This window comes from Solea senegalensis, linkage group LG8, assembly GCF_019176455.1.
Source record: "Solea senegalensis isolate Sse05_10M linkage group LG8, IFAPA_SoseM_1, whole genome shotgun sequence".
In the NCBI taxonomy this organism is placed as follows: domain Eukaryota; kingdom Metazoa; phylum Chordata; class Actinopteri; order Pleuronectiformes; family Soleidae; genus Solea; species Solea senegalensis.
In genome coordinates this window covers 8,566,367-8,592,301 of record NC_058028.1, presented here as the reverse complement: position 1 = coordinate 8,592,301, position 25,935 = coordinate 8,566,367, and the positions used below count along the sequence as shown (strand labels likewise).

General features: G+C 40.2%; 1 protein-coding gene across 8 annotated transcripts in view; it reads left to right on the top strand.

Annotated features, from left to right (window-relative positions):
* tenm4 (teneurin transmembrane protein 4) overlaps positions 1-25,935 on the top strand; it is a 168,465-nt gene that overhangs the window by 32,282 nt on the left and 110,248 nt on the right. For all 8 annotated transcript variants that reach the window (XM_044031683.1, XM_044031684.1, XM_044031682.1 and 5 more), the window contains exons 2-3: positions 7,941-8,227; positions 9,966-10,238. In XM_044031683.1, coding sequence (XP_043887618.1) covers positions 8,005-8,227; positions 9,966-10,238 — 496 coding nt within the window. In that variant the 5' untranslated portion in view covers positions 7,941-8,004. The remainder of the gene's footprint in view (positions 1-7,940; positions 8,228-9,965; positions 10,239-25,935) is intronic.

Genomic DNA, 25,935 nt, shown 5'->3' with positions numbered 1-25,935 from the left:
GTAATTACTATAATAATATCAGACAAAAGGAAGAGAGCACTTTAAAAGTGATGGAGGGAAATTAGACTCCAATTTCTGAACTTGAAATAAAGAGTAAGATTTACAAAGGCAGACAATTGTGTCCTACATTAGTTAAGACGATCTTCTGACCTGTTTCCTGAACACTTATTTTAATCACCTTTCAATGCATACACATGTTTATGTGTTAGATATTTGTAAACCTTTTTTTGCCATGTGTACTAATTCCTTTGTTTGTCATGTGTGGATTTGAACTCAAATTGATGAACAAATAGTGTTACACATTTGTAAAACTTTAATTTTACGTATGTATTTTTATTGTACAGTATAATTCAATAAAAAAAGGTTTATTTTGCACTAGACAAGTAAAGGCACGCATCATATAATTTGACATACATTTACATAAGTTTATGCTGCCTTCGTTTGCTAAGGATTTCTTTTGTGCAAAGTTAGAACTGATAATGTAAACTACATGAGAAAATAATGTTATATTTTGGTTTCCACCCAACTGAAAACATTATGTACAGAAAAAAAACACAAGCCACAAAGGTTTCCGTTCACTAACGGGTCAATGTAGCGTAAGAACATAATCATGTCTACCTGAACTGCTTGCGATAAACCGGTCGGGTAATCAGGCCACTACCATTTTGGTACATTTGCAATTTCAAGACAGTGCAGATCTACTTCCCCTCACCACTTCTTGCTACAATTACTGTTATCTCATGCAGTTTTATTCTACACGAGGCTGAGAATGTGCCTCAGTGCCATTTGTTTGTGTGGATGCCCTTGACGGCAACAACTGTCAAAGACCCCATATCTTATATCTTTAGTAAAAATGTTCCAGGTGACCCAGCTTGATGGCTTTCTCTGTCAACTGTTCTGATTAAAAGAGACATTGCCTCCGGAAGGACCTCGCTGTCCTGTCTCTTTTTTTTTGTATTTAAATGTAATTTTGTTGCCAGACACTGCAATCCATTCACCTCCATTGCGCTGGGGGGGTAGATATCTCAAAATCTTGCATATGGAACAAAAATAAATTTGAGTGCAGCAAGAAGGAACTTTTTTTTTTTGTCCGGTGAACAAACCCCTCAGGTACTGGAACAGGACTTATAACATTCTTGTTCACAGCATCAATTATTTGCAGTGTTTTGGTCCCATGGACCTTCCCGAGGCTACAGATGCAAACCTCAAATATTTGTAGCGGTGGGTTGGACAGTTGCAGGTTTATAGAAAGAGATTATTGCTTTGTTGGTGTCAAGTTAAGGTTTCCCTGCAGGCAATCTATAAATCAAATGCAGATCTAGCCCCTTGCAGTTTAATGAGTATTAAGTCGCCTAATGAGAGACTAGTCACTGCTAAAGTGACCTCTGTACTCAACAACTCACCGCGTCAGCTGACTGCAGAGGAGAGGTTCCATTTGTTTGTTGTCTCATAAATAAACCCCGTACTGATTTTCATACATGAACTCTGGAATATGACGAGATAATTGGGTCCGGATGTTCTCTGGACTTATCTGATTACATGTGAAGAACACAGTGACTTTTTTCTGGGGGGGGGAGAAGGGTGGCACTTGGCCTGAGCATGGAGGAGGGTCCACAGTTTCAGGAACGCATACAGATTATTATTCTCTCTGTTAATCATTTACCATTGATAATTTCAGCACATCCTGCAGAGGCAAACCAAAACATACTGATTTGGTCATTATTGTTTGGCTAACATATTGATCATGGATAAGTGGAAACATTTCAGCCTGACACTGCATTGCTAACATTTTTCTGTGTTAACCCTCAGTCAGGGGCATACCTCAATGTGAAATGTGAATAAGTAGACTACTTATCCTTGTTATTTACCAGGCTTATTTAAAAGCATTACTCCATTGCCCGCTCCCTTTGTCACGACTGAACCTTGAATTGCTTTGCATGATTAGTAGCAGGGAGCGTGCTGCTGCAGCAGCGATCCCAGGCTACTTTTGTTTATGTTAAGGCTTTTACGCATTCTGTTTTATGCACCGGCGGGGCTCGCTTTTGATCCCGGAAGGAGGTGGCTGCTGAAATACTCCACCACTTTGCCCCCACCCCTCCCCGGCTCAGCTTGCATTAGCACTACTGAATTCAGTTTTGTTTGGCAAGCAATTCAGTCTCCCTTCCCTTCTACCCAAGTCCTTTTTTCCCTCTATTGAAAACACACCTTTATGTTGACCAAAGAGGCTTTTCAATAGTGCCCAAGTCCTGTGAAAGATCTCCAGAAAAGCAGTAAGTGGTGCCTGTATGGAGTTTTCCTTGCTCTCAATGGACCTTGTAGACAATGCTCTTGATATTGCCCCAAATGCCCCCCTATGTTTCTATACAGGGTTTGTAGATTTTTGTTTGTGAGATCATTAAAAAAAACACAAGTAAACCGTTTGAAGGAACACACGTTTAAATGTTTAATATATTATTTTAACGTAAGTATTAACATTACTGTATAAGATGTTATCTCTGAAAAAAAAAAAAGTTAGCTTCCTGCACAATCATTTGTCAAAAAATGTCATCACCAATCAGCAACACATTATGTCTCTATGCTAGTGATTGGTTTTAATTATGCGATTTCACAGACAAGTAATCTGTAATCATCTTAGATTATACACTAAGGGATTTTGCCAGACATTACGCATGTGTGTCGTTCTGTCGTCTGTGTAAGTCCTGGGTTCTGCGTTGAAAAAAAAAAAACACAACAAAACACATAAATAGCAGGAAGTGGTTAATTATCATGGTAAACAGGGCTTTGCACAGAGAATTTAGATTTATAGAGAGCAATGCTGAATAGCAATTCTCAGCACATTGCTAATTGTTTGATGGATAGTAGCGAGCAATTTGCATTTATATTGTACCCGCAAACTCCTCCCACCTATTTAGATCCCATATGTAACTAACTCCTGACACTGGAGCAATGGTCACAACAGTCTGCCCGCCTCAAACCCTAAAGAGTGCGTTTGTGACTGGGCTTTCTGTTACCCGCTGTTCACACTGTGGGTGGTGTGTTTTATGGGTCGCTTTGACAGATTTCTACAGCAGCATTGAGGAGCTCTGCTGCGGCTATAAAGTCTGCAGCCTCTTTGGATTTTTAGCGTTTCTTTGTCTAATTTAACATTCCTTGATTTCGGTGGGGAGTTAAGGTGTGCTCATTATCTCATTTCTGCTTTGTATGGTTTGTATGAGTTCCAGATTTCTTTCTTCTCACAGTACTGGGATGTTTTCTTAAATAAATCCAAAAATAATTAGGAGTGAGTGATAATCAAAAAGTCGTTTGTGTCACCTTGTGTGTGCGTTCAGCAGCAGTGCCGCCATTGAACTGCATGTTCGCAAAGATCCATACTGACACGGAAGACAAATTGCTGTCTGATTCCTAATTGTCACCACACTAAAAAACTGAGGAAACAGTGGCTCGGATTGAAAGTTGAAAATTGGTGCGGCAGCATAAACTCCGCGTTTCGTCTTATAAACTTAATTCAATTGGTCTTAATCTTTGATCATGGGCAGGGAAATCAAACACAAAGAGTGAAAAATGAACTGTCAATACCAGACGGGTTGTACGTCTACGCTTGTGATGAAATGCAGTCTGTGACAATTTGACTCATTTTATTGTTAAGTGTTTCAATTCCCTGAACTGTCATTCAAAACTTTAACTTTTACTTGAGGAGCTCAAATGATCACTTTTGGGCGTGTGCAACAAAACAATACATTCTTGTCTTGCTTCGTTGATAAACCGTGGACATTTTGGGAACAGTGTATGGTTGAACTGAGTGCAGCCCGAGAGAATATTGTCCGAACCCGACATGCTTTTTCTTTGGAGCCAGATACAATTAGAGTAAGCTGAAGTTAATCTGACAGTAACGCAGGAGGTTGTAACTGGCCTGCCTGTGCGTGTGTGCGTGTTCGTGTGCGCGTGCGTGTGCGTGCCGCCTGCATTCAGCCGTCACAATTACAAACAACCAAAGTTATCGTTACATCGGGGAGGAAGCAACTATTAGCCCCACGGCACTAGTGTAATATAATATAACTATAATAACATTTCAGACTCGCCATTAACGACCATCAGTTCTCTCTCGTGGAACTGTAACCACTGATAACTAATGACATCATCCCGACTGTCGTGGTTTATTTTCCGTTGTTGCGGAGGAAACGGACAGTATCCACAGGGAATGGCTTCGATAGCTGGGTCAAAATACACTTTAATTTCTACTTATTATCACTTATTTTCACTTGTTATACATCTATATATTAAATGTTTACACCTTAATACAGTGAAGCAATTAAGGTCCCTTCAGGTTTCCATACTCAACTGTTGGAGATTGTATTAACACCCATTGATGTCACCTTTTGGCCAATTTGTGGCTCACACCTCGTCTTCAGCTTCTATAGCATTGTCCTCGCTCCATGCATTATTCTGTAAGCGGGAGGCATGTATTCAACCTAACCTTATGAGCAGAGAGAGCAGCTTTTTGTAGAGTCCTTGCTCCGGATTGAATCAAGTGTTGTGGGACACTCGGACGTGTCTTGATAGCTGTGGGAATATAGAAATATTTGTCGCATATTTGATTGAACTCAAGCCTTTCCTGCCAAAAACTCAGCAATAAATCTGCACCATGGCGTGTCTCTCCTTAGCTGGTGACAACTCGGCACAACGCCATCATATCTGTGCACGTACTTCCTGTGACCAGCAGCATTAACCCAGCAGAACAGGCAGAACTGGGTAAAATGGTGACACTGGTACGGAGAGTATCGCACGCAACAGACACAAGTCAAACTCCCAGTGGACGTCGCACAAACTGTTCGCGACTAAAATCCTTTTTTGGAAAAGCAACAGCCCAACATTTGGCTGGCCCACCTTTGTTTCTCAGTCAGTCACGGAAATTTGTGTTTGCTTGACTTGCCCCGCTGTCCGCGTAAAGCCAAAAAACTGTTGGCATGTCCTCTATGCCTGCAAGGAGCAAAAGCAGAGCACACACACACACACACACACACACACTCTGTCCTGCTGGCACACATCAGTGCAACTCAAAACAGCACCTATCACTAAAGTGGAGTTTTATTTCATTATGTTCTGGTTATGGTGTACAGTGTGACACTTGTTTCCAAGGTTACTGAGATATTTTTTTTTTTTCCCAATGCCTTGTTATTGATCGTCTTCTTTATAATGTTTGCCACAATCTCCACATACTGCACACCTCTCCACACGCAGCAGGGGAAAAAAATCCCCGTATCTGATGACTTCCTATCGACGCAGCTCATTGTCCGAGCGACACTCTCGCTGCAGGGCCGCGTTATTGTGTTGCTTACGGCTGCTTTATACGTTTCCTTTCCACGCACAGGCAAATCTGACTCTACCCGGGCCGCTGGTAGACAATGCAATTCAAAAATGTAGAGTCTGCAGTTGTTTTTAACGGCGGAGAAAACAGACCATCCATCATTTCTTTTGTCTATCCACGGAGACTTGAATTGATTTTGGATCATTGCGTAGATAGGCAGTTAGCTTCTCTTTGGCACTGCTCAAGCGCTGCAGCCCAGGGTTTATAGGAACATTGTCTTTGAAATAAAAGCATTCGATTGTTATCTTCATTTCAGAGAGATTCGAGTTAGTGCAGTCATTTTTCACTGGTCTTTGTAAATAACTTTTCTCGCAGCGTCTTTGTGAACGAGACCTCATTAACCTTCACTCTCAGCGTTTGGAGCCTTTCCTTCATGCTCCGCGTGTCTTGAGCATGAGACGAGAAGAACACTTTAAAAATAGACATCTTATTATTTCTCGACATGTTGAGAACACCTGGCTTATATGAAAACTTTTGTTTATCACCTTCACATATCAGTACGTTACGTTATTAGGGTGGTTGTGTTTTTCCAGAGTTTTCAAAGACAGATGAACAAGAATAACAGCTGTGGCACTAAATGCAGTTATAATACCAGATGTAGCCTATTTACGAAGAACAGTTTAGATTTACCCCACATTTAGTGTGAAAATCCTTACAGCTGCATGCACGCAAGGTGGACACATTCCCAGCACCTGTATTGAGTACCATATCATCTGTCTGTGTTGTGCGCGGCCTGTTGCTTCTTTCTTTAAACTCTTTGGGTTTTCCCATACGTGTCATCGCTTACCAGCCGATATAATAATGGGGAGTAACGGCTGCTCTGAAGAGAGATGGCCAGAGCACCCGAGTCCAAGCTCTTTGGAGACAAAAACAATGCACTTTACAGAACATTCTTGAGAACTTTAGAAAGCCGCTTGTTCCCCCCGCTCTCTTGCATTTGCATAGCGTGAAGGATCTTGACCAAAAAGTAAAAAAAAAAATTAGCAACCCATACAAGCTGCATCTGAAATCTTGAGAGCAGCTGAAGGGCTCTTGTGGCTGCGGAGTGGAGGAGTCCAAACCCCCCCCCCTCGCCGTCACCCCCACACCATGTGGCGGAGGTCCTGGTATTGAGGCCCCCAAGTCATTAATCACTAGGATCTTTTCAGCTGTCAATACGTACAAAAAGAAACCCACAAACCCAACAATGGTGTCTTAAATACAAAGTTTCTTTTTTTTGAAGCAGGGGCAAATATAGTTCACCGGGGATTATTGTTTACTGCTCTGTCCGGCACAAATCTCATACAGTATTCATAAAGAGCTTATCTCGTGGAGAAATCCCTGTCTCAACAACACAGCCACATTATCAGTGAAAACTCCCGGATTTTTTCCAGGAAGTGTATTTTACTCATTTTTCAAAGAGCTACGGTCTCTTATCAGTGTACTTCTCAAGTGTGGGAGCAAGCAGTGAATAGGTAGAATCCTGCAATGTGAGCGATAAGGTTTGCAGCTCTTGACATACAATTATTGATATGTCCTTGTGTCACTGCATTTGAAGGAAAAAAGACAAGAAAGGTGGCTAATATACAGTATGGCTGCAGTATTACTCTCATTAAATCCCAATGTTCAGTAATAGAGTTTCAGAGTAAACAGTGACCAAGCCTTTAATCAAGTTTATATCCATATTGACACTTGTTAATCCAACTCAATATCCTTAAACCATGTGATTTCTTAGCCTGAGCTGTTTGCTAGGTATCTTCAATTCAGTACAATAATGATTTGCTAATTAATATCATCTTGCACTAAGACGATAACCTCGCGTTTTTAACTCACCCTCTGAAATACGAGAAATGATGCGTCCTTTAACGCATTTAAACCATGCATCTTTATTTGATGACTCAATGGATTGTCCTTCAAGGCAAGAAATTAAATGCAGCAGATGGCCGAACGCTAGAATCTCTATTGATCCGATGCTCGGTGTGCTATTTGACATTTGTAGTTTCATGTTACAGATTTCAATCATCGCTGCTGAGTCAGGGTGGTGCCGAGATGTGTTTGGCTCTTCAGTTTTCAGCCGGCGATGATTTGTAACATATAAACAACACATTTCATGGAAGGACATCTGCCACTTCTACAGATGCTGGAGGCTCTGTATTTCTATACGGCACATAAAATGGAATATTTGTGGGGGGGACTCGCGCCGTAAACTTTATAGGTGCAAGATTTGTTGTGCCGTATTGTGTTAAATCTAATCCTGGTGGTTCTTCATGCCTGCCTTTGCCAAGCCCGGCATACTCTGCTGCTGGGTAACATGCACTTGCAATTTATTGATTTCCACACCGGCTTTGTATGTGTGTGTGGGTGTGTGTGTGTTTAACATGAACTAGCATTAAACGTGTGGAAATAATGGTTTGTCATGGTTGCAAGTGTTTAAACTAAACCGATTATCTCCATTTTGTTTTCAGTTTGATTTTGGGTCGAAATAAAAGGAAAACAAGTGATGCATTCAAAATGGATTGTATTTAGAAATCATCTCTCGGTGAGGCATTTTTTTCACACATCGTGTTTTTCTTCGTTTCTCTTCTTCCCTCTGCAGAAGTGCTCAAACTGAACTGGCATTGTAACCCACGTTTGATGTTGAAAATAGCACGGAGGAAGCCATGGAAGTGAAGGAACGCCGACCCTACCGCTCGCTCACTGCCCGGCAGGACACGGAGCGCCGCTACACCAGCTCCTCAGCAGACAGTGAGGATGGAAAACCCAACACCAAATCCTACAGCTCCAGCGAAACACTCAAGGCCTTCGATCACGACTCGAGGATGGCTTACGGGAGCCGCGTTAAAGAAATGGTTCATCACGAAGTGGACGAGTTCAGCCGGCAAGGTTAGTCTTATCTGTGCCAATATTAGGAAATCCGGGCTTATTCTATAGATAGTAATTGTCATTGATATCGCTATTATTCATCTACAAGAACATTAGCAGTGCAAAGTGGCATGAAAATGCCAGTTGTTAGTTTAAGGGCACATTACCCCCCCTTCTCAACGTATGCATCAGTGCATTTTTATTAAAGAGCCTCTTAGTAATTTACATTCAGCCACCGTAGAGGTCACTCTGGATAGTTGGACTATTAACAGAGGCCCAGGGGCTGAACTTAACACTGACAGTGTTGTTTTTGCATGGGACACGTAAATCTGCACCTGACCGTTCACATATGCTATCGATCGTCAGAGCTCGAACATTAAAGCTTTGAATTCTGTGTTCACAAAAGCACAGAATTTGCACAAGTTGGTTTGAGACATGATTTCTTAAAGTTAAAGACTGCCTAAACAAATACAGTTTCTGCAATAAAGACTGCCAACAGCGATTCATTAATTAGCATATTTAGCGGAGTTATGTTTTAACCACGCTCATCTAATTTTACTCTAACTCTTACGCCCGCGAGGCCAGGCAAAAATAATAAACCTTCTGTGTAAGAGGGCGTTTGCTCACCACCGAAGCAGCTAAAGTTTAGCCTACCACGTCAATGCAAAGCACCCAGTCGCGAGTGCAGCCGCAGCTAACGTTAGCAGGAAAGACATTAGCAATTTAGCGAGCCATAAAAAAAGCTCTTCGCCAAACTTCAAGTCTGTGACCGACTACTTTCAAGAGCTATGTCACAGAACTTTGGGGTCAGAAAACACATTTGTATTTTCTAATTATTTTTGACAAAAAGTGTGACAAAAAGAACACAGTGGAATTGAAATGGCTGCATCTGTTCACGTTTATAAAGCCACTTGTTTTGTTACATATCAATCTTTTGATGTGCCGTGATAATGAATTTAAATGAAAATACATCAACTTAAGGGCTTTTCTCAGCTATTTTTAGGTGAGATTAAAAAAGATTAGATTAATTCATTACAGATCATAATGAATTAATCTCTTGACAGCACTATCTCAAATATGACTCAATGAACAACTGGAGCCATTTCAAATGCTGTTATTTTACCCATCAAGAAAATAACAGGCTCTGTCAACAATCTCTGAAAATCGAAACAGGTCAGTCACTCAGTTATGACTCATACATAATAAGCATCACTGGCACAAAAATACAAACCCTGGGTCAGATGTGATGTATAATGTACAGTAACATCCTAAATTGCAGCCAAGGCAAATTGCTCATTGTGTTGTTTTTGCGTTGCAAATTGCCCCGACACACATTATGATATGCAATCCAGTCATTTCTTTAATTATATGCATCAATGACCTTTTATGGTGGATAAATGTATGAAGCGCATTGCTCTTTTATTTAAATTAAACAAATCCTACCGAGGCTTTGAAATCATCAAGGTCTGCTTTACCAGAGCGCGGCTTTTTAGAGATAATTCTGAGAATTAAAGGGAGAGAAAATTGAAAAGACAGATATCTTAATTTTCAAATGCACCCTTAATCTTTTGTGTCTGGGTTTTAAATACTAAATGCACCAGCGTCTTCAAGTAACTTCACTTTTAAAAGATTACCGCACCTCTCAAGGCTGGGATATTGCTGTTGTCTTATTCTGCTATGAATACAGTTCATTATGTTAACTGATGCAGTTAGTGGCAGGTTTAATTCCCTGAGCCGTGCATTTATTGCCTTGCCACAGGAACAGACTTCTCCCTTCGAGACCTCGGCTTTGGAGAGGCCCTCCCGTCGCATGTAGCCACGTACAGGACTGACCTTGGGCTGCAACACCGCGACTACTCGGTCAGCGTGGGCTCAGACGCCGACACGGAGACTGACGGCATCATGTCGCCCGAGCACGCCGTCAGACTTTGGGGTCGTAGCAACACCAAGTCCGGCCGCAGCTCATGCCTCTCCAGCCGGGCCAACTCCAACCTAACTCTCACCGACACTGAGCACGAGAACACAGAAAATGGTAGGCACTTTTTTTTTTCCTCAATTCAATTCTCGTTTCTTTGCAAAGTGGATTTTTGATTCTGGTGTGGAAGTGAAACAGATGTGTGAATTTGTATTGTGAGGCAGAGACACACACGTACGCAGGCAATGAATGATTACTCTGTTGTTTTGGATTTGTTACGTTTGTGACTTTCCTGTCTGCGTCCATTTCCAGCCTCTGACTCCGCTGAATTTGACTTTTTGACATGTTTAAAAGACAATTACCGTTGTTATAGTACAACCAGGTGCTTGGCTTATGCCTCTGCTGTAAATAATTTCCAGATCATTTTCTCCTCGCTTTTATTTTCGTTGGAGTGTGTTGATCACCGTGGACTGTGATACAGGATGGCCTGGCAGGTTTCATTTGATGACACCAGTGCCAGGAAGTGGGGGAGCCATATGTTCTGAATTTATCTCTCTGTGGCTTGGTATTTCTAAGTGGCCCCCAGGGGTCTGATGAGCCTGTGCGCTCGTCGGGGTCAGATAATATGTAAATATGAGGCATGTCAAGTGCCAGAGAAAGGCCAGGAGATAATCGCCGTTCTGCCGAAGATACAGTGCACTTATTCAGGTTGTAGATTAGCATACCATGGAGTAATGATATTAAAGAATTCTGTTTGGAACAGAAATACCGTTTGGATCCTCAGCTCAGTCCCCAGGCGCTTATTTGTCTTGCTTATTTTGCTTTTGGAGTATAGTCACTGCATTTTGGAGGCTGCACCTGGCAGACAGGTTTCCCTTTACTAACGCGGGCCCCCCCCCCTTTATGTCCCCAGTGCCAGCTCCTCTATGTATTTGTTTACCTAAATCTCTGCCATTTTTTATCAACACGGAGGTATCGCGTTGTAAATTCTAAGTTCCGCGTTCACATTATGCATACATTACACTTCAGAGGTAGAGGACCTCATCAAGGATCTAGCAGCAAAATTCTAATTGCCCCTTGAGCAGCCTTGCAGAGACCCTTGTGAATAGTTTTGCATTTCAGAGTGTGTCACATTATGTATTGGCTCCTTATTATAACTGACAGAAACGACTCTTGGAAATGGAATCCATTTGCCCGATATGACTCAGGCAGAGAACGTGGCATCCCTTTTTGCCTGATCATCTGCGATGCCAGGAGACGTGAATTTGGCTGCATTGTACATAATTAAAGAGAATCTCCATGGATGGCTGTTCAGGGGTTGTGCTCGGAGCAGCCGTAGCTGCAGCATCACGCTGCATCTGTGAGGCCCAATCAAGATTCTAAGTAGCTTTTTATTCCACTCACCGAAGCAGAAAGAGCACTTGTATTCAGTGTTTAATTCAGTAATGCCTGATAACATACAATTTATATATGGCAAGTTAATTAAAATCCATCGAGCAGACTTGCTTGTGTGTGTGTGTGGTGTAATCTCTTTGAATCAACAAACCATTTACTCTGCTTTAATGTATTCACGCTGCTGGGCAGTTCTCCCCCTTTTCTCATGTGACTTACTTGACCCCGGTTTTAATGCATGCAAATAAGCAATAGTGATTTCACTGCAATTTTTTGAAGCTCAGCTGACTCCCTGGCGTTGCTTACTGTATATATATACTGTGTTTTTATTCCAGATGTGATGAGATGATAACTTAAGCTGCTAATTACTTACCGCAAAAGCAATTATGCTCAGCACCAATTATGTCTTAGTCGTGATTGATCAATAATTTGAATGCAACCCTTTTATTATCATGTAAATCAAATGATTTGAGAAAGAGCCGGACTTTGGCTCCACCTCGTAGCTCGGTTTCTGACCTTGAAATTTGAGCGTTGATGGGAGACTAGCACTTTATAGTTTGGCTTACTTGCAGCACTTACTTACTTCTAGCTCTTGTTTGTACCCAAATGTTTTAATGCACTTATTGTAAGTCGCTTTGGATAAAAGCGTCTGCCAAATGACATGTAATGTAATGAGACGTCGACCAATCGCGGAGCAGTTCCTCGAGAGACGGCACCTCCTATTGGCTGTTCTACTAAGCAGCTGTGTGGCGTAACAGCTGCCCATGCTGCAAAGCAACCTTTAAACAACATATGCAAAACAACATATGCAAACTTGTGAAACTCGACTATCACCAATTTTCCCAGCGACCCCACTCCACTGCAGCTTTAATGTGCTTGTATCATGTCAGCATTTACAGATGGATTTGTGCACATGTGTATGGGTTGGTTAGGATTAATAATGCAGTATTTACACGTGTGTGTGTGTGTGTGTGTGTGTGTGTGTGTGTGTGTGTGTGTGTGTGTGCGCACATCCTACCCATGCTGCCTTTAGTCCAGAGGGAGCCCCTTAAGGATACTTCCAGCAGCCAGCGACTGCTGAGTCACTGCACATCCTATGGAGGCTGGAACAGCACGGAGGCTGGACCGATATGCTCTGTTTGTGAGAGGGCCGCTGTTTTGGAATTTTGGCCCATTAAAGCTTATCCAGATGTGTGCTCTAATCTCGAGTAACACCCCACCCCCCCCCACTGTTATGTCCACGTTATTACATTTCTGTCACTATGAGAACCAGCAGTGGAGATCGCCAACAAAAACCCGCTGGGTGACTCGTGTTATTCATTACTTCTATAACCTGTGCAACAAAGTAATGCGAAAAAGGACAAATGCAGTTCCTTTTGATAGCAAAATGCTCGTGTGCCTGACACTGATATTTTTGGACAGACACTATGTTATCATCAGGGGCCGGTTAGTTTGTGTACTAACTGTCCTTTGCTCCATCCTCCTGGGTGCTCTCTCTCGCTCTCTCTCTCTCTCTCTCTCCCTCTCTCTCTCTACATAGTGCAAAAAATGCAAAGCTGAGCACCGGCATGTGAGACCGAATCCTGACATGTTTGTGATGACCAACAATTGTGGCTCAGCCAACAAGAGAACAGACAACCTTTGAGTGGCTTGTTGCCTGCTGTGTCTGTTGCCGCTTTCATGTAGAAAGGTTTTGTGCACAGGACATCAGAAAATGTACAGTTAACATGTAGATGTCACTTTCTGCTCCACACTTTGCCATATTATTATAGTTTTGTCAGTGAATTGCAAAGCTATGTATTTCCACTGTGTGATATTTAGTTTTTGGAGTCAATTTTTGTTATAAAATGATTTCCTTGTTATTCAAATCCTGGTGGTTGTCGGCGTTGCTTCAAGGCAGCACCTCTAGGAACCTCACTGAGACTTGTATTGTGAAAACTGCCTCCACGAGCTCGGAGCTATCAGTTGGATTTACTGCAGCGCGCGAGGAGAACAGGCTTTCTGTCCAGATCTCTACACACTTGTGCAGTTGGTAAATTTAACTCAAATTTTACATCAGATTTGTTTTAAATTTCATTTGAGCTCTGCGCCTCAACTGCCGGTTCTCCGTCATGCACAACAAGACCACAATATACTGACTTCAGCGTAGAAACACTGCAAACTTCTATGTGTCACAGTAATAACGTGGTGTATATGTATACAGTGGTGTGATGGACTCAGATCCTCTTGTGCTTTAAAAGTGCCCCATAAAATCTTAAAAACCTGATTCAGAAATTTCTTACAGCTATCCAGAGGGATGATGCAAGGATTGGTGCGATGGCTCCTCGTTTTTAGTGTCCGCTGCACTGAAAAAGAGGTTTTATGACAGCATAAAGGGAACGCTGTTAAAGTAGACCCGAGCTAATGAACATACAAATGACAATGTCATGTTTTATTTTGAGGAGGGGAGCCATTTAAAACCATAAACCCAAAGAGGAGTGTTTGCAGGGAACATAATTGTATTTAAAAAGTATTTGATATGCAAACATTTGCAGTCAAATTTGCAGCCTTTTCCTCATTATCCACAGTTTTTCTTCTCTAGTAAAAAAAGTAAGAGAGCAACAGAAGAATTCTCAGGCTACACCACAGAGTAATGATTTGAAATAGCAAGTGCAAAAGAAAAAACCCGGACTGGAAGATGAATGATGGTTGAGTTTTTTTTTATTCAATTCTGTTTTTTGTTCTGCATGATTAAACACGAGTCATCAATCAGCATTTTTTACCTTCAAAGCGCATAGTGGCTAATGTGCTGATGTGATCGTGCTTTTAGCCGGGGTGAGAGCAATATTTATTGATGTAGACCTGTCAGATGAAAAGTGGCCAGTCCTTTCATCAGGGTTTAACATGCACAGGCCCATTTGCTGCACTTTTATACAGATTTGTTTACAGCTATGGAGAGAAGAGATTGGAGATAAGAAGTGAGATTTCTGTATTGAGTAACGAATGTCATTATTTAATTCAAATTGTTAAGTTTTTTGGTTTTTTTTACGCATTTCTAATTGCATCTCATTAATACTTGTTTTATCTCGGGATGGGAATCGGTATCGGTCAGTATCGGTCCAATACTGGTCAAAATCACTTTGGTTATCGGTTATCAGACAGATAAAAATTTCGAATCTGATACAGTCCAAAAATCCTATATATCGCATGCTTCACTATATCGGCAAAAGCATTTTAGCTGAGTCATGTTTTGGCTGTTTATTATATTATGATATTTGTTACACCATTGGAGAATTTTTCTTTGAAATGACTCGGCACAAATGGGTTGTTAACAGCTTTAAAGGTCTTAAATGACTGTATCGGAATTATATCAGTATCGGTAGGTTTTGATATCGGTTTCAGTATTGGACATTTAAAAATGGTATGGGACATCCCTAGTTTATCATACTTCTACAGCTTATTTTATTGCCCATAATTAATGTATTACTTGTCATGAAAACAAGAAAACGTAAATGTTTTAGAAATCTTTCAAATGTTATTGTAATTTATTTGGCAAATAACAAACTGAATTCACCTTTTTATACCCACATTTGAGTCGGCTCACAGGGCTTTTTCTCTGAGAAGTCAGAAGTGAATCAGGCGTAACATTCAACCATTAAAACTAAATAAAGTAAATAACTATAATTTGACATCTTAACGAAGAAATAATTTGATTTAATCCAATTTGAATATCCATGCATTTTGGTTAAAGAGCTTCTACAGACTTACCATATTTACCCATGTTGTTTATTTAGGTGCAGCTGTGGCTTTGGCGGCTGGTCTAATACATTTGTTAAGCACTGTAATCATTGCCTTAAACATGAGATCATTAAATATTTATTCCCCTTTTATATACAGCACCTTAATCACAACCATGGGTTGTGCTGAAAAACACTAAATGAGCAGAATAAATAGCAAAAGACAGAAGAATTAAGACAATAAATAAAGTCAGCTATCAAACTTAATTTGTATTGAAAGCTCGTGGGTTGAAACTGCAAACACTTGTTAAACAATAAGATGTCAAATCAGAGGTAAAGCAATCAAAACAATATATTATCCCAGTGTGTTTGCACAGTAATCATCTGCTATATTGCTATTGATGAAAATTTGAACAACTATTGTTCGTGAATTGTTCTCCAAGCTCTTAAAAGCTCCCGAACGCTCCGCGCGTGCTTCACTGTGACAATGATTTATTCCCCCGCTGCCTTTATCAAATGGTTTTGGGAAGAGTTTAAGACTCGGAAGAAACTTTGAGTTGTTAAAAGGTGGAGGGTAAAAGCTGCAGGGCGGCTCTCACTTAATAAATCTTTGAACATAACATGAGCCCTGCATGAGGGACAGGTGTTTGTTGTCGAGAACGTGTCGCAGCGCCAGAAGGCTGAAGGGCTTTGAAAAGCAAATCTCTGGCGGATTTGAGCTTGAGATGGGTTATATATCAACCTGTCCCCTAACCATGTTGATCGGGAAGTACCAAAGGGAATTTTGTTCTGTTTTATAGCCCGAGACATTTTTCCTCTTGCATAGAAAAGCTACTACTTACAGCTTGAGGGCGAGAGGTCACCGTAATTATCACGACAACTCTGAATGTATTAATTATTGATTACCTCTTCTATTTTTTTTCCACTAGAACGCTGAGCCGGGCAAATTCAAAAGGAGTGACTTTTCAGGAGTCATAGGAATGAAGTGTTGCAGTCGTTAATGCAGACGCTGACTCCTATACTGTCCTGAGGAGAATGAGCACAGACATCCATTTTTACATGAATTAGAACTAGTCATTTTTGGCACTCCCACCAATAAGTGAAAGTGATAGTGAAGGAGCAATAGGGGACTGAACAAGCAACCTTCCATTTAGGAGCCCAATCCCTTTCCTCTTGGCACACAATGTACATGAATATAGAAAACTCCTGACATTTATTCTAATAATGTTTTGTTTCTAATTAGATTGTGTGTGTATATATATATATGTATGTATATATACATATATATATACATATATGTATATATACGTATACATATATATATATATATATATATATAATGAGATGTATACAGCAGCAGCAGCATTTGGTGGTATTGTGATTTTATTTTAAACAAATGACGTATAAAAAATGTATAGAGTGGCACTGAGCTACCGTGAAGACGAATTACCGTAGAATGAAACGACAAGCATTTGTTATTGAGGTGACTCGACTTGAACATTTTATGAAACGGTGTCAAGTGATGACAGTAATGTCGTTATAAAAGCTGTATGTTGTCAGTACTTCCCGTAACATAAACTGTAATCTGCTCGCGAGAGAAGATATCTGCAGTCGCGTGGCAGGATTATTCAAATGATGAAGACAGTATTGCCTCATTTTTGCACACATCCTTTGTTATTCATTACAAAATAATAGTGTTGTGATCCCAGAAATAATTACAGCATGTACACATGACACAGAATTTAGTGATTATCAGTTTTCTCACAAGGAGAAAAAAAAAAATCTGATCTGTTTTGTTATCCTGATGCATCATTGCCTTCCGGGCTTACGTGACAGACACGGCTGTGATCATTTGCTGTGGGGGACATTGTTCGCTGTGATACGACATTCTGTATTTTCGCTGCAATCCACATCGAGCACAACATGGAAGCTTGCTCTGAAATGGCCTCAGACATCTTAGCCGCAGAATATCAGGGAAAAAAAAAAAAGATGCTTCAAAGAAATCACTAGTGGCTTCAGTGCACAGTCGTGGTGATTTCCACCCCCAGTATTTCTTGTGAAGTTATTTATTTGTTTACTTTTTTGGCAGAGCCTCCGCTCAGATCATGGATTAGTCGAAATATTCTCTGGCTCATTTGCAGGCTAATTTGCTGGGTGTTAGAGGCCCTTGTGGACAGTTTTGGGCTGTTATCTGTGGAGTTGCATACCCACTCCCTGCCAGTACCTCTGACAGTCTAAACCAACAGCCCATCAGGGCCCATCTTAGAACCAAGGCTCAGGGCCTTGGTGCAGCTCACAGCCCCACATGGAGCCGGATGAGCCCTCCTCCTCCGAGGAGAATCATCCTAACCTAGCCTCACAACTTCTGTCCCTCTCTTAGCAATATCCATTTTTAACATACAGTCAATTATCTATGCTCATGTTATATTTATGGTTCAGGGAACACTTTCCCTGCTCAGCAGTACACTAATTTAATATTCTGGATCTGCTTGAGCACATATACTGACCTTATTATGCAGATATTGGCCGGGGTAAACCAACATTTTTCTTTTTATTAGTTGTGGAAAAATGGAGGATGGGCCTGGGAATATCTCATGATACCATACATGTCCTACGGTAACTAATGATAATTATGTTAGTGTAATTATTGTGATACTGCTACTCGATATAAATGTGATGTATTGCAAGATAATCGTACAACTGTACATGAAGATATCCGTCTACCTTGAGAACATGAAACATCTCTGAAAAAGGTAAAGTGCAGTATTTGGAGGAGGTTTAATTATTTTCATCACCCTTTGCCTTTATTCTGCAGTTCACCTTTAAGTAATTAAGCTAAACTTATCAATGTTTTGTCAGGATGATGTAATATCCCCTTGTGGATGATTTGACTTCCACTTATATATATGGTTCATTATAAGCAATACTTATCATGCAGCACGCTTAAGTGCAAGGTTAGGATTCACACACACACACACACACACACATAGACAGACACACAAAGGCTTGTGCAGGACAGCTCAGGTTCTTTTTCTGGATTATTTTTCTCCCAATAGAGAAAGTAGCTCGCTGCAGTTAAATTCCACTGCCTGTGCTTGTTGAAGAAAATAGCTCAGGACATAAGCTTTATTCCCCTTTACCTTTAGAGGTTCCCCTAAAGTACTACTGTCACATTGGAAACATTAGTCTTATCTCAGCTGTATAAATTGCTGGCTTCCGCAGCAGGTCACACACACCAGAGCAGCATTCTCTCCGTCTCCAATCCTCGATGCTTGCACTGTGTGAATAATCAAATTTTGGCAAAGAGACACTTTAGGCTATCGGGGAAAAATTTAAGCCGACTTATTACTAGCTGAGCACTATTAGTGGTTTAGAGCAGGTTGGATGATGTTGAACGTTTTCAGCATTTTATTCAGAGTCGGTCTGAAATATAGTCCAGGGAAGACAAACATTATTTTTTTTTTCCCCACCGAGCTCAGGAATAGATGACAGGCAACCCGAGGCAGTTGTTTTTTAAAATGTCACTGTGGACAAGTTAATTCACGAGAAAGAAAATGAGACTTCTGTCAGTCTGCCGCCTCATAAATACACTCAAATCTCTACAGAATGATAATAAAGTTCTGCTTTTTGATGGATCTGAAAAGAGAGGATCAAAGAGTGCACTTAAGATTGTACAGTGTGAAACATTTAGTAGGGATTATTGGAAGAAAATGAATAAACTACCACCAGGTAAGTTTTGTTATGTATAGAATTGCTTTTAATAAGGCTTGTTATATATTGACTTTACTTTTGTGTTATGAAGGCTGCCACCGTACAGATAAACCACTCTCAGAACGTGTTTGTTGTTTTGAGGCGGAAGCTTTCATGCAAACTAATGCAAACGAAAAACAACATTCATTCTGATATGTGAAGGCCGTTGTAGTTCCCTGACACGCATGGGAAAGCTGCTCAGTTTGTGGCTGTTTGTCTCAGTTTGTATGAGAATAGACTGAGGGCGTTCGCCTAGACTCTAATGTATGGGATCTTTACACAGATCGCAACGGAGAGACGATTTTCTGTCACCCAATCAGCTGACTGTGGTGGGTGGAGCCTCCTAACTATGGTACACCAAAGAATGAACCGGTTGTGGCTGGTTATTTTGGTACAAATCCTAATGGAAATGCAAGAATGCCATATTATTATTATTATTAGTATTATTATTATTAGTATTATTATTATTAGTATTAGTATTATTATTACCGATTATGTCAATAATTTATTCAATTTATAAAGCACTTTTATATTTGGAAGCAAGTTTTAAAATGCTAAACAAGCAGATTTAAAAAAACAAGCATAAAAACATACCTTAGACTAGAAGAAGAAGACTGGGTGACTACGAATTTTCCAATGCGTATGAACTCAAAAGTCAGTCTTCACAAAAATTAGCTTGAAAAGAAGTCCATAAATGTCAAAAAAAAAAAAAAAGAAAAAAAAAATTCAAATGTGTTATATTCTCTGGTTGTGTATGTGTTGATGGAAAGTTCACATCACACTGATGTTTGTTCAGGTGTTAGCGATGTGATGAAATAAAAACAAGGTGAGACGTCTTGACGGACAGCTGAGACTGGATCGTGATCACTACTGTGCCGTCTGGCTCCACATAATGTCCACATAATGTCACAAAATGGTTGTGCCTATGATAAAAATGTGTCATCTTTTGCTATACTCTGAAATTAAAAGTATAGTTTACTGTGTAAAATACCAGTGGATGGATTACGGAAACTCACAACTGCACAGTGACTCAATAGTGGGTGATAAAAGTTAGGCTAAGTTTTTATCACACTCTGTGAGTGCTTTACTACAGCGCGGGCACTCTGAATACACGGGACAATAAAGCAGAGGTATTACACGAGTGCAAACAAAAGGCACTAAATGCACTGTTTCAACTGTTTCACTAAAATTAAATGTGCAAAGAAAAAAAGAAATTAAAAAGCAACGCAGCTCTCTTTTTGCTCGTGCTGTGCACATCAAAGAGAAATGTCAGAGCAGAGTGTATGTTTCATCATGAGATACTTTTAACAGCATTCGTGAAGAAAATAGTACAATCGTTATGAAGGAGAGGTGATAATGCAGAGTGTGTTCAACAAAGGACTGGGAATGGATCAGATCAAGTAGTTATTGGCCTCGTTCTCGGTCATGCAGATTAACTCAGGACACTGTGAGTTTGTTTTTACACAGCTCTGGTAATAGATAGTTTAAAGTAAGGATTCGGGAAAAGTTACAATCCTGCTTTAACGGGGAAAAAAAAAAATGTTATTTGCTAATGAGTGAAAAAACATTTTTTGAAATCCACACTCTGATTTTACAATAAGCCCGACAGAGAAGCGCGAGGGATTAATTGTGACGTCTGTGTCGTTGCTGTTATATCTCCTGTTGCTAGGACTCCTAGCTCAGGCAGCGCCGTTGCTATTCATCACCTCGGTGGAAATTATGAATTGAAATTGGCTCGTCTCGTTTTTTTTTTGGCCAAAGCCTCAACAATTACCCTCTGGAAAAGGTGTTTTCTTTCTGCCTGTGTTACAATTCACTATTGCCAGTGCCACAGTGCGTTGTTGATATGCATCTAATTGGTAGTAGTAGTGGATCAAAATGAGCACTTTCACCATATATGACTATATTATGTATATTTGCCTTATTGCCGACTTGAGTTCTACCACATTGTAAATCATATAAGTACTTAGAAACACCCGCTTCTTGACATTGTTTATTTTAAATAGCCTTTTGAACTGTCATGTACGCAGTGGGAGCTGGGAGGCACACGCGCAAATCAATTCTTAAACACTGACAAAGTGTCTGAAATGAAAAGCAGGGGGCTTTTATGTACTCCGGAGAGCGTGATGAGGGAAGGAAATGATGTTGTGACAGAGGTGCTCTCCCTTTATTGTGCACGCATACATATAACTGTGATGTTTAAATACAACATAGCAAGTTTAGACGCCCCCCCACCACCCACCTACCCCGGAACATTCTGGGAGATTTCACTCTCTTTCAGTCTCATAAAATTTAGTCCAGCTTAGGTGAAGGTTTTTCCACTGTGATAGAAGGTTTTTAGACTCTTTTATTGGCGATGTAGCTTTTACTTAAGGGTATATTTTACACTTTTATTAGGTCAGGCCTAAAAATTTGCTGAGGAATGACAGGATGGGAGTCTTCCCAGCTTTGTTGAGCAAAGCCCTGGGCAAGCCACATGTAGCCCTAATGAGTCGCTTACAATTTCAGGCTCCGCTTGCTCACAAACACCAAAAGTAAACTTTTGTCTACACCCCGACACCCCACCCCACCCTCCACACACACACACACACACTATTCGGGGACCTTAAGAGGATTGTGGGGTCATTATTTATTCATGCCATTGTGTTTATTCACCAGCTTCTGTGTGTGATGGGAGAGGGAACAGAGCAGCTAGTGCAGACAGAGTAAAAGCTGATAATTATCCACTATTAGCATTGTTTTTTGTTTTTTTTCTTTTCGGCGGTAGTTTAAGTCGGCTCAGTTGATGGAGCTATCAGTGATCGAGGCCTAGAAACGTTCATTTAAAGCTGATTACCATGTGCACGTTTTTGATGTCTGGAACGGTTACAGACGCTTTTATGAGCGCGTTCTATGGCACGTTTTTTTATCCGCGCTGGTGGAGAAGAAGATAATTCTGCCACGATTTTAGTCGCAAACTCTCTTGTGCACCAGGAGATCCTTAAAACAAGCCTGCAGGATGTTGTTAACAGTTAGCGATGAGGAGAGTGGAACCTTTACTTTTTTATCCTTGAACAAAGACATCCCCAGGGATGCTTGAATGGGGCTGAATGGAGGGATTTAGCAGTGTCAGTATGTTAGCTGTGTCAGAACCAACATTGGTTCCAAAATAATAGTAAAGAAAAGAGAGGGAAAATTGGGCCTTGGACTGTCAGCGTAAGGAGTCTTTACTCTCTAGTTAGGTGTCCACAAAACAATTCTACTTCAGGACTTTTCTGTGCAGTGTTCAGTGCAGCAGCAGTTTTCTCCCCCACAAGGAAGAAAACTCCTTTCGGATCTTTTAGGATTTCAATTTCACATTTCCAGTTGGATTAATTCTGTGTGTCACAGAGAAGTCGAAACAGAAGGTGCCTTTCGGCGTGATTGCAGGGCACACTGTCTCTCCAAGGCAGAGAAATAGAGTGGACTCTGTGGACGAGAGTGGCAGTAGCCCAGCAGAGATGTGGGCAGAAAATGACCGGTGAACACGTCTGTGCTCATAATCACCCAGAGAAGAAATGCCATGTCTTGACTCAGCCACTTTTGCCCCCCTTTTCATCTTCCAAGCCAATACTCTGGAAATCATCAGTATTCTGCAGTGTGCTACTGCTGGTTTTTTTTTTATATCTCACTTGGACACTTTCCACCTTCTCCACACAGTTGAATAGATTAGCACTAAGTGATTACATCATTATTATGGTGTAAGTTAAGGAGGAGTGAGTTGTAGATGTAGTGCACGCTCCCTTGAACACTCGAGAGAAATATGGCGATTGTGTATGTTACAGCATTGTCAGTTCTGTATCTCAAAAACAAAGATGTCTCAGTATGATTGTGGAACTGTGATGGTATCAAACAATAGGCAAGAATGTCTGTTTTGTTGCGTTCCTCGTGCAAGTAAACAAAGTGACGCAAAGTGTAACAGTAATGCAACACTATTACCACTATTAATCTTTGTTTATACTCACGCAAGACACCCCAGTGCGGACCTTTGGAGCCGGCATACGCTCTATGATCAGCCACAGGGGCTTAAGTTTTCGGCACATGACGTGCGTCAACTTCAAGGCAAAGTACAAGGAAACTAGTCTGGATAAACAGGAAGTCAATGACTGCCAATCACTGCCAACGTATAGAGATTTCATTGAAATAGATTCAGTAAATCCCTTTTTTCCAAACACGCTAACCATCCCCACACATTTTACTTTTTGTTTTCACATCTCACAGATTAGCTCAAAAAGGCAGACAAATACTAAAGCCACACAAAGCCTCAAGCAGCCAGAGTGCACGACACTCACCCTAAACGTGGACTTCACAAGCGACACATCACAGTTTGTTACCGCAATACAACCATGTTGTGAGATTTTGATATTGTTACATCCCTAATAAAAACCTAGTCCCCTTCCATGGCAACACGCATGAAAATGTCACATGACCACCAAAATACATGTGCCTGGTGATTTTGACTGGAAGCCTACTTTTTTACTTCTAATGAGTTGCTTAATTGTGAAAAACACTATAAATAAGACACAGCAGTTGTGAAACGTGCAAGATTAGGCTGATAATGTGGTGAAACTGTGCCTGAGAGAAAGTGTTTCACAAGACGTTAGCCTCTGGGGTCAAATTCGCTGTAGATTTATCTCGGAAGCAAAGGAAAAAAAGCTGGCATTACTTATTTTGCAATTACAAATTCTAAATTCTTGAAGTATATTTAAAAAATCCAAAGTATTATGTTGCATTTTGATGTATGTGACAATTAAAGGAATACTTCACTGATTTGCATTTAGCTTTCTATTACTAGCCAAATTGTGCTTCCCAACCTCAGTTTCCCCTGAGTCGAGAAATATCTTCATTCTTTTGCAACGCTAATTCTCACTCGTAGGGAGACGGGACCTCATTCCCCGAATGTAAACAGTGTCCGCCATCTTTGCTAACAGCTACGCTAACAGGACCAAGTGTCACTGGTGGGCACAGAACAAGAAAAGAGTGAAGATATTTCTCAACTTGGGAAGCACCATTTTTCAAAACTACTACCCCTATCCTAGTAACACAAAGTTATATGCAAATCGGTGAAGTATTCCTTTAAGTAAGCTGTTCTCTTAAGTTCTCCTTAGAAAGAGATAATGAGGTTCGCGTTCATAGCAGGTGTTCTCTAGGTTGAAGCAGCCATAGGAGCTGCAGCATGTCACTCATAAACCTGCAGCCATCATGCTCCTGTGAGGTTGATGTGGTCACGTTCAGAATTGTAAACCTGCACTGGTTTGAGTCTGGCAAGCGTCAGATTAACTCAGTGCTTTATAGTGCTGCAGGAATATTACTGGTCATCAGGCGATGTCCAGTCGATCTCTCTTCTTTTATGTGTTTGTTTACAACAACAATGACAGCGTTGTGGCAGAATGTGACTCCATCGTCTGTCACTGTTTCTATCTCCAGTTTGGTGGCGAGGCACCACGATATATGTGGTTTTGCTCAGAGATTGCATTGCTTTATTCTCTGTGGCTTTATATTGGTGAGCCATTTATAATTTGGCTTTAGAGTGTGTAGTACACTAGTTGTAAGTAATGGATGCTGGGTATAAAGTGCTGATAGAAATGTTTTGGGTCAGCCTTAAATGGAATTTTTTTGCTTTGTGTGATAATGCCTTTTTATTACACACAAATATAATTTCCATTTTCCAATGTTCCGTCTAAGAAAGAAGGAAATAAAAACATTTTTACGGGTGCAGGGTTACAATTCAGCCTTATCATACATTATGTTCTCCTTACAGATATTGATTACTCACAGGTAAACAGCACTGTCAGAGAAATGTTTATCATTTCTCCAATGTTGACTCATCAGAGCTAATTTCCTTCTTCCCCTTCAAGGTTGTCTCTTGGTAATTCCGCTTGACCGAGGGCGTTGAACTATGTGTGGCGAACACTAGATTGACATCTTTATATATCTGCACCATCAAGAGTATTAAAGTATAGTACTTTGTAAATGAAGAAATCAGCAGTAATGAACATGGGGAAACTCAACATTTTACAATTTGCATTGCTGTTACAACACCACGAAAAACCGTCATTTATTTTTTATATATATAATTGAGATGACGTCACCGATCGAGTATTTATTTCATGAAAGGCTGGTAATGCCTTGCAGCTGTGCAATAGAAAACAATGATGCCAATTTGGAAGTCCTAGTAATGCAAAAATCAGAATGAAGCCATTGTGGTTGAACTGCCTGGAGTGGTCTGGTACATGTATTCATGTATTCATGAGCACATACACCAGTAACCTGCAAACACACCAGTGTAAATGGAAAATTCTCTCATTTTACACCTTGTTTATTAAGTTCTGCCACACAATGAATCCAGCACATGCAACCAAACCTTATATTTATTATATATTTTTATTATATTTATTATTATATTATTATATTTATTTGCCTGATTCACATCATGATTTAGATTTATTAATTCAAAGAAATGTTATATATGAATATATATATATATACAGTACATATGTATATATATGTATGTATGTATTTATGTATATATATATATATATATAAATATATATATATATATATATATATATATATATATATATATATGTATATATATATATATATATATATATATATATATATGTATATATATGTATATATATATATATATATATATATATATATATATATATATATATATATATGAACCAGGGGCTTTTAAATTAAAATGGAATAACATGCTTGGCATTTAGCAGAATGTGTAGTTTCCATTAGGAATTCTTTCATACTAGCTGAGTAAAATGGTTCGATAAGTGTCAGCTGATTGGCTTGCAATAAATATCCCATGGAAGTCTTGGCAAACACCCGCAGTCTGTTCTCATACAAAGCCCGATGTCTTATTGAGACAAACAGCCACAAACCGAGCAGGAAATAGCGAGCTGTTGGATGTCCTCCAT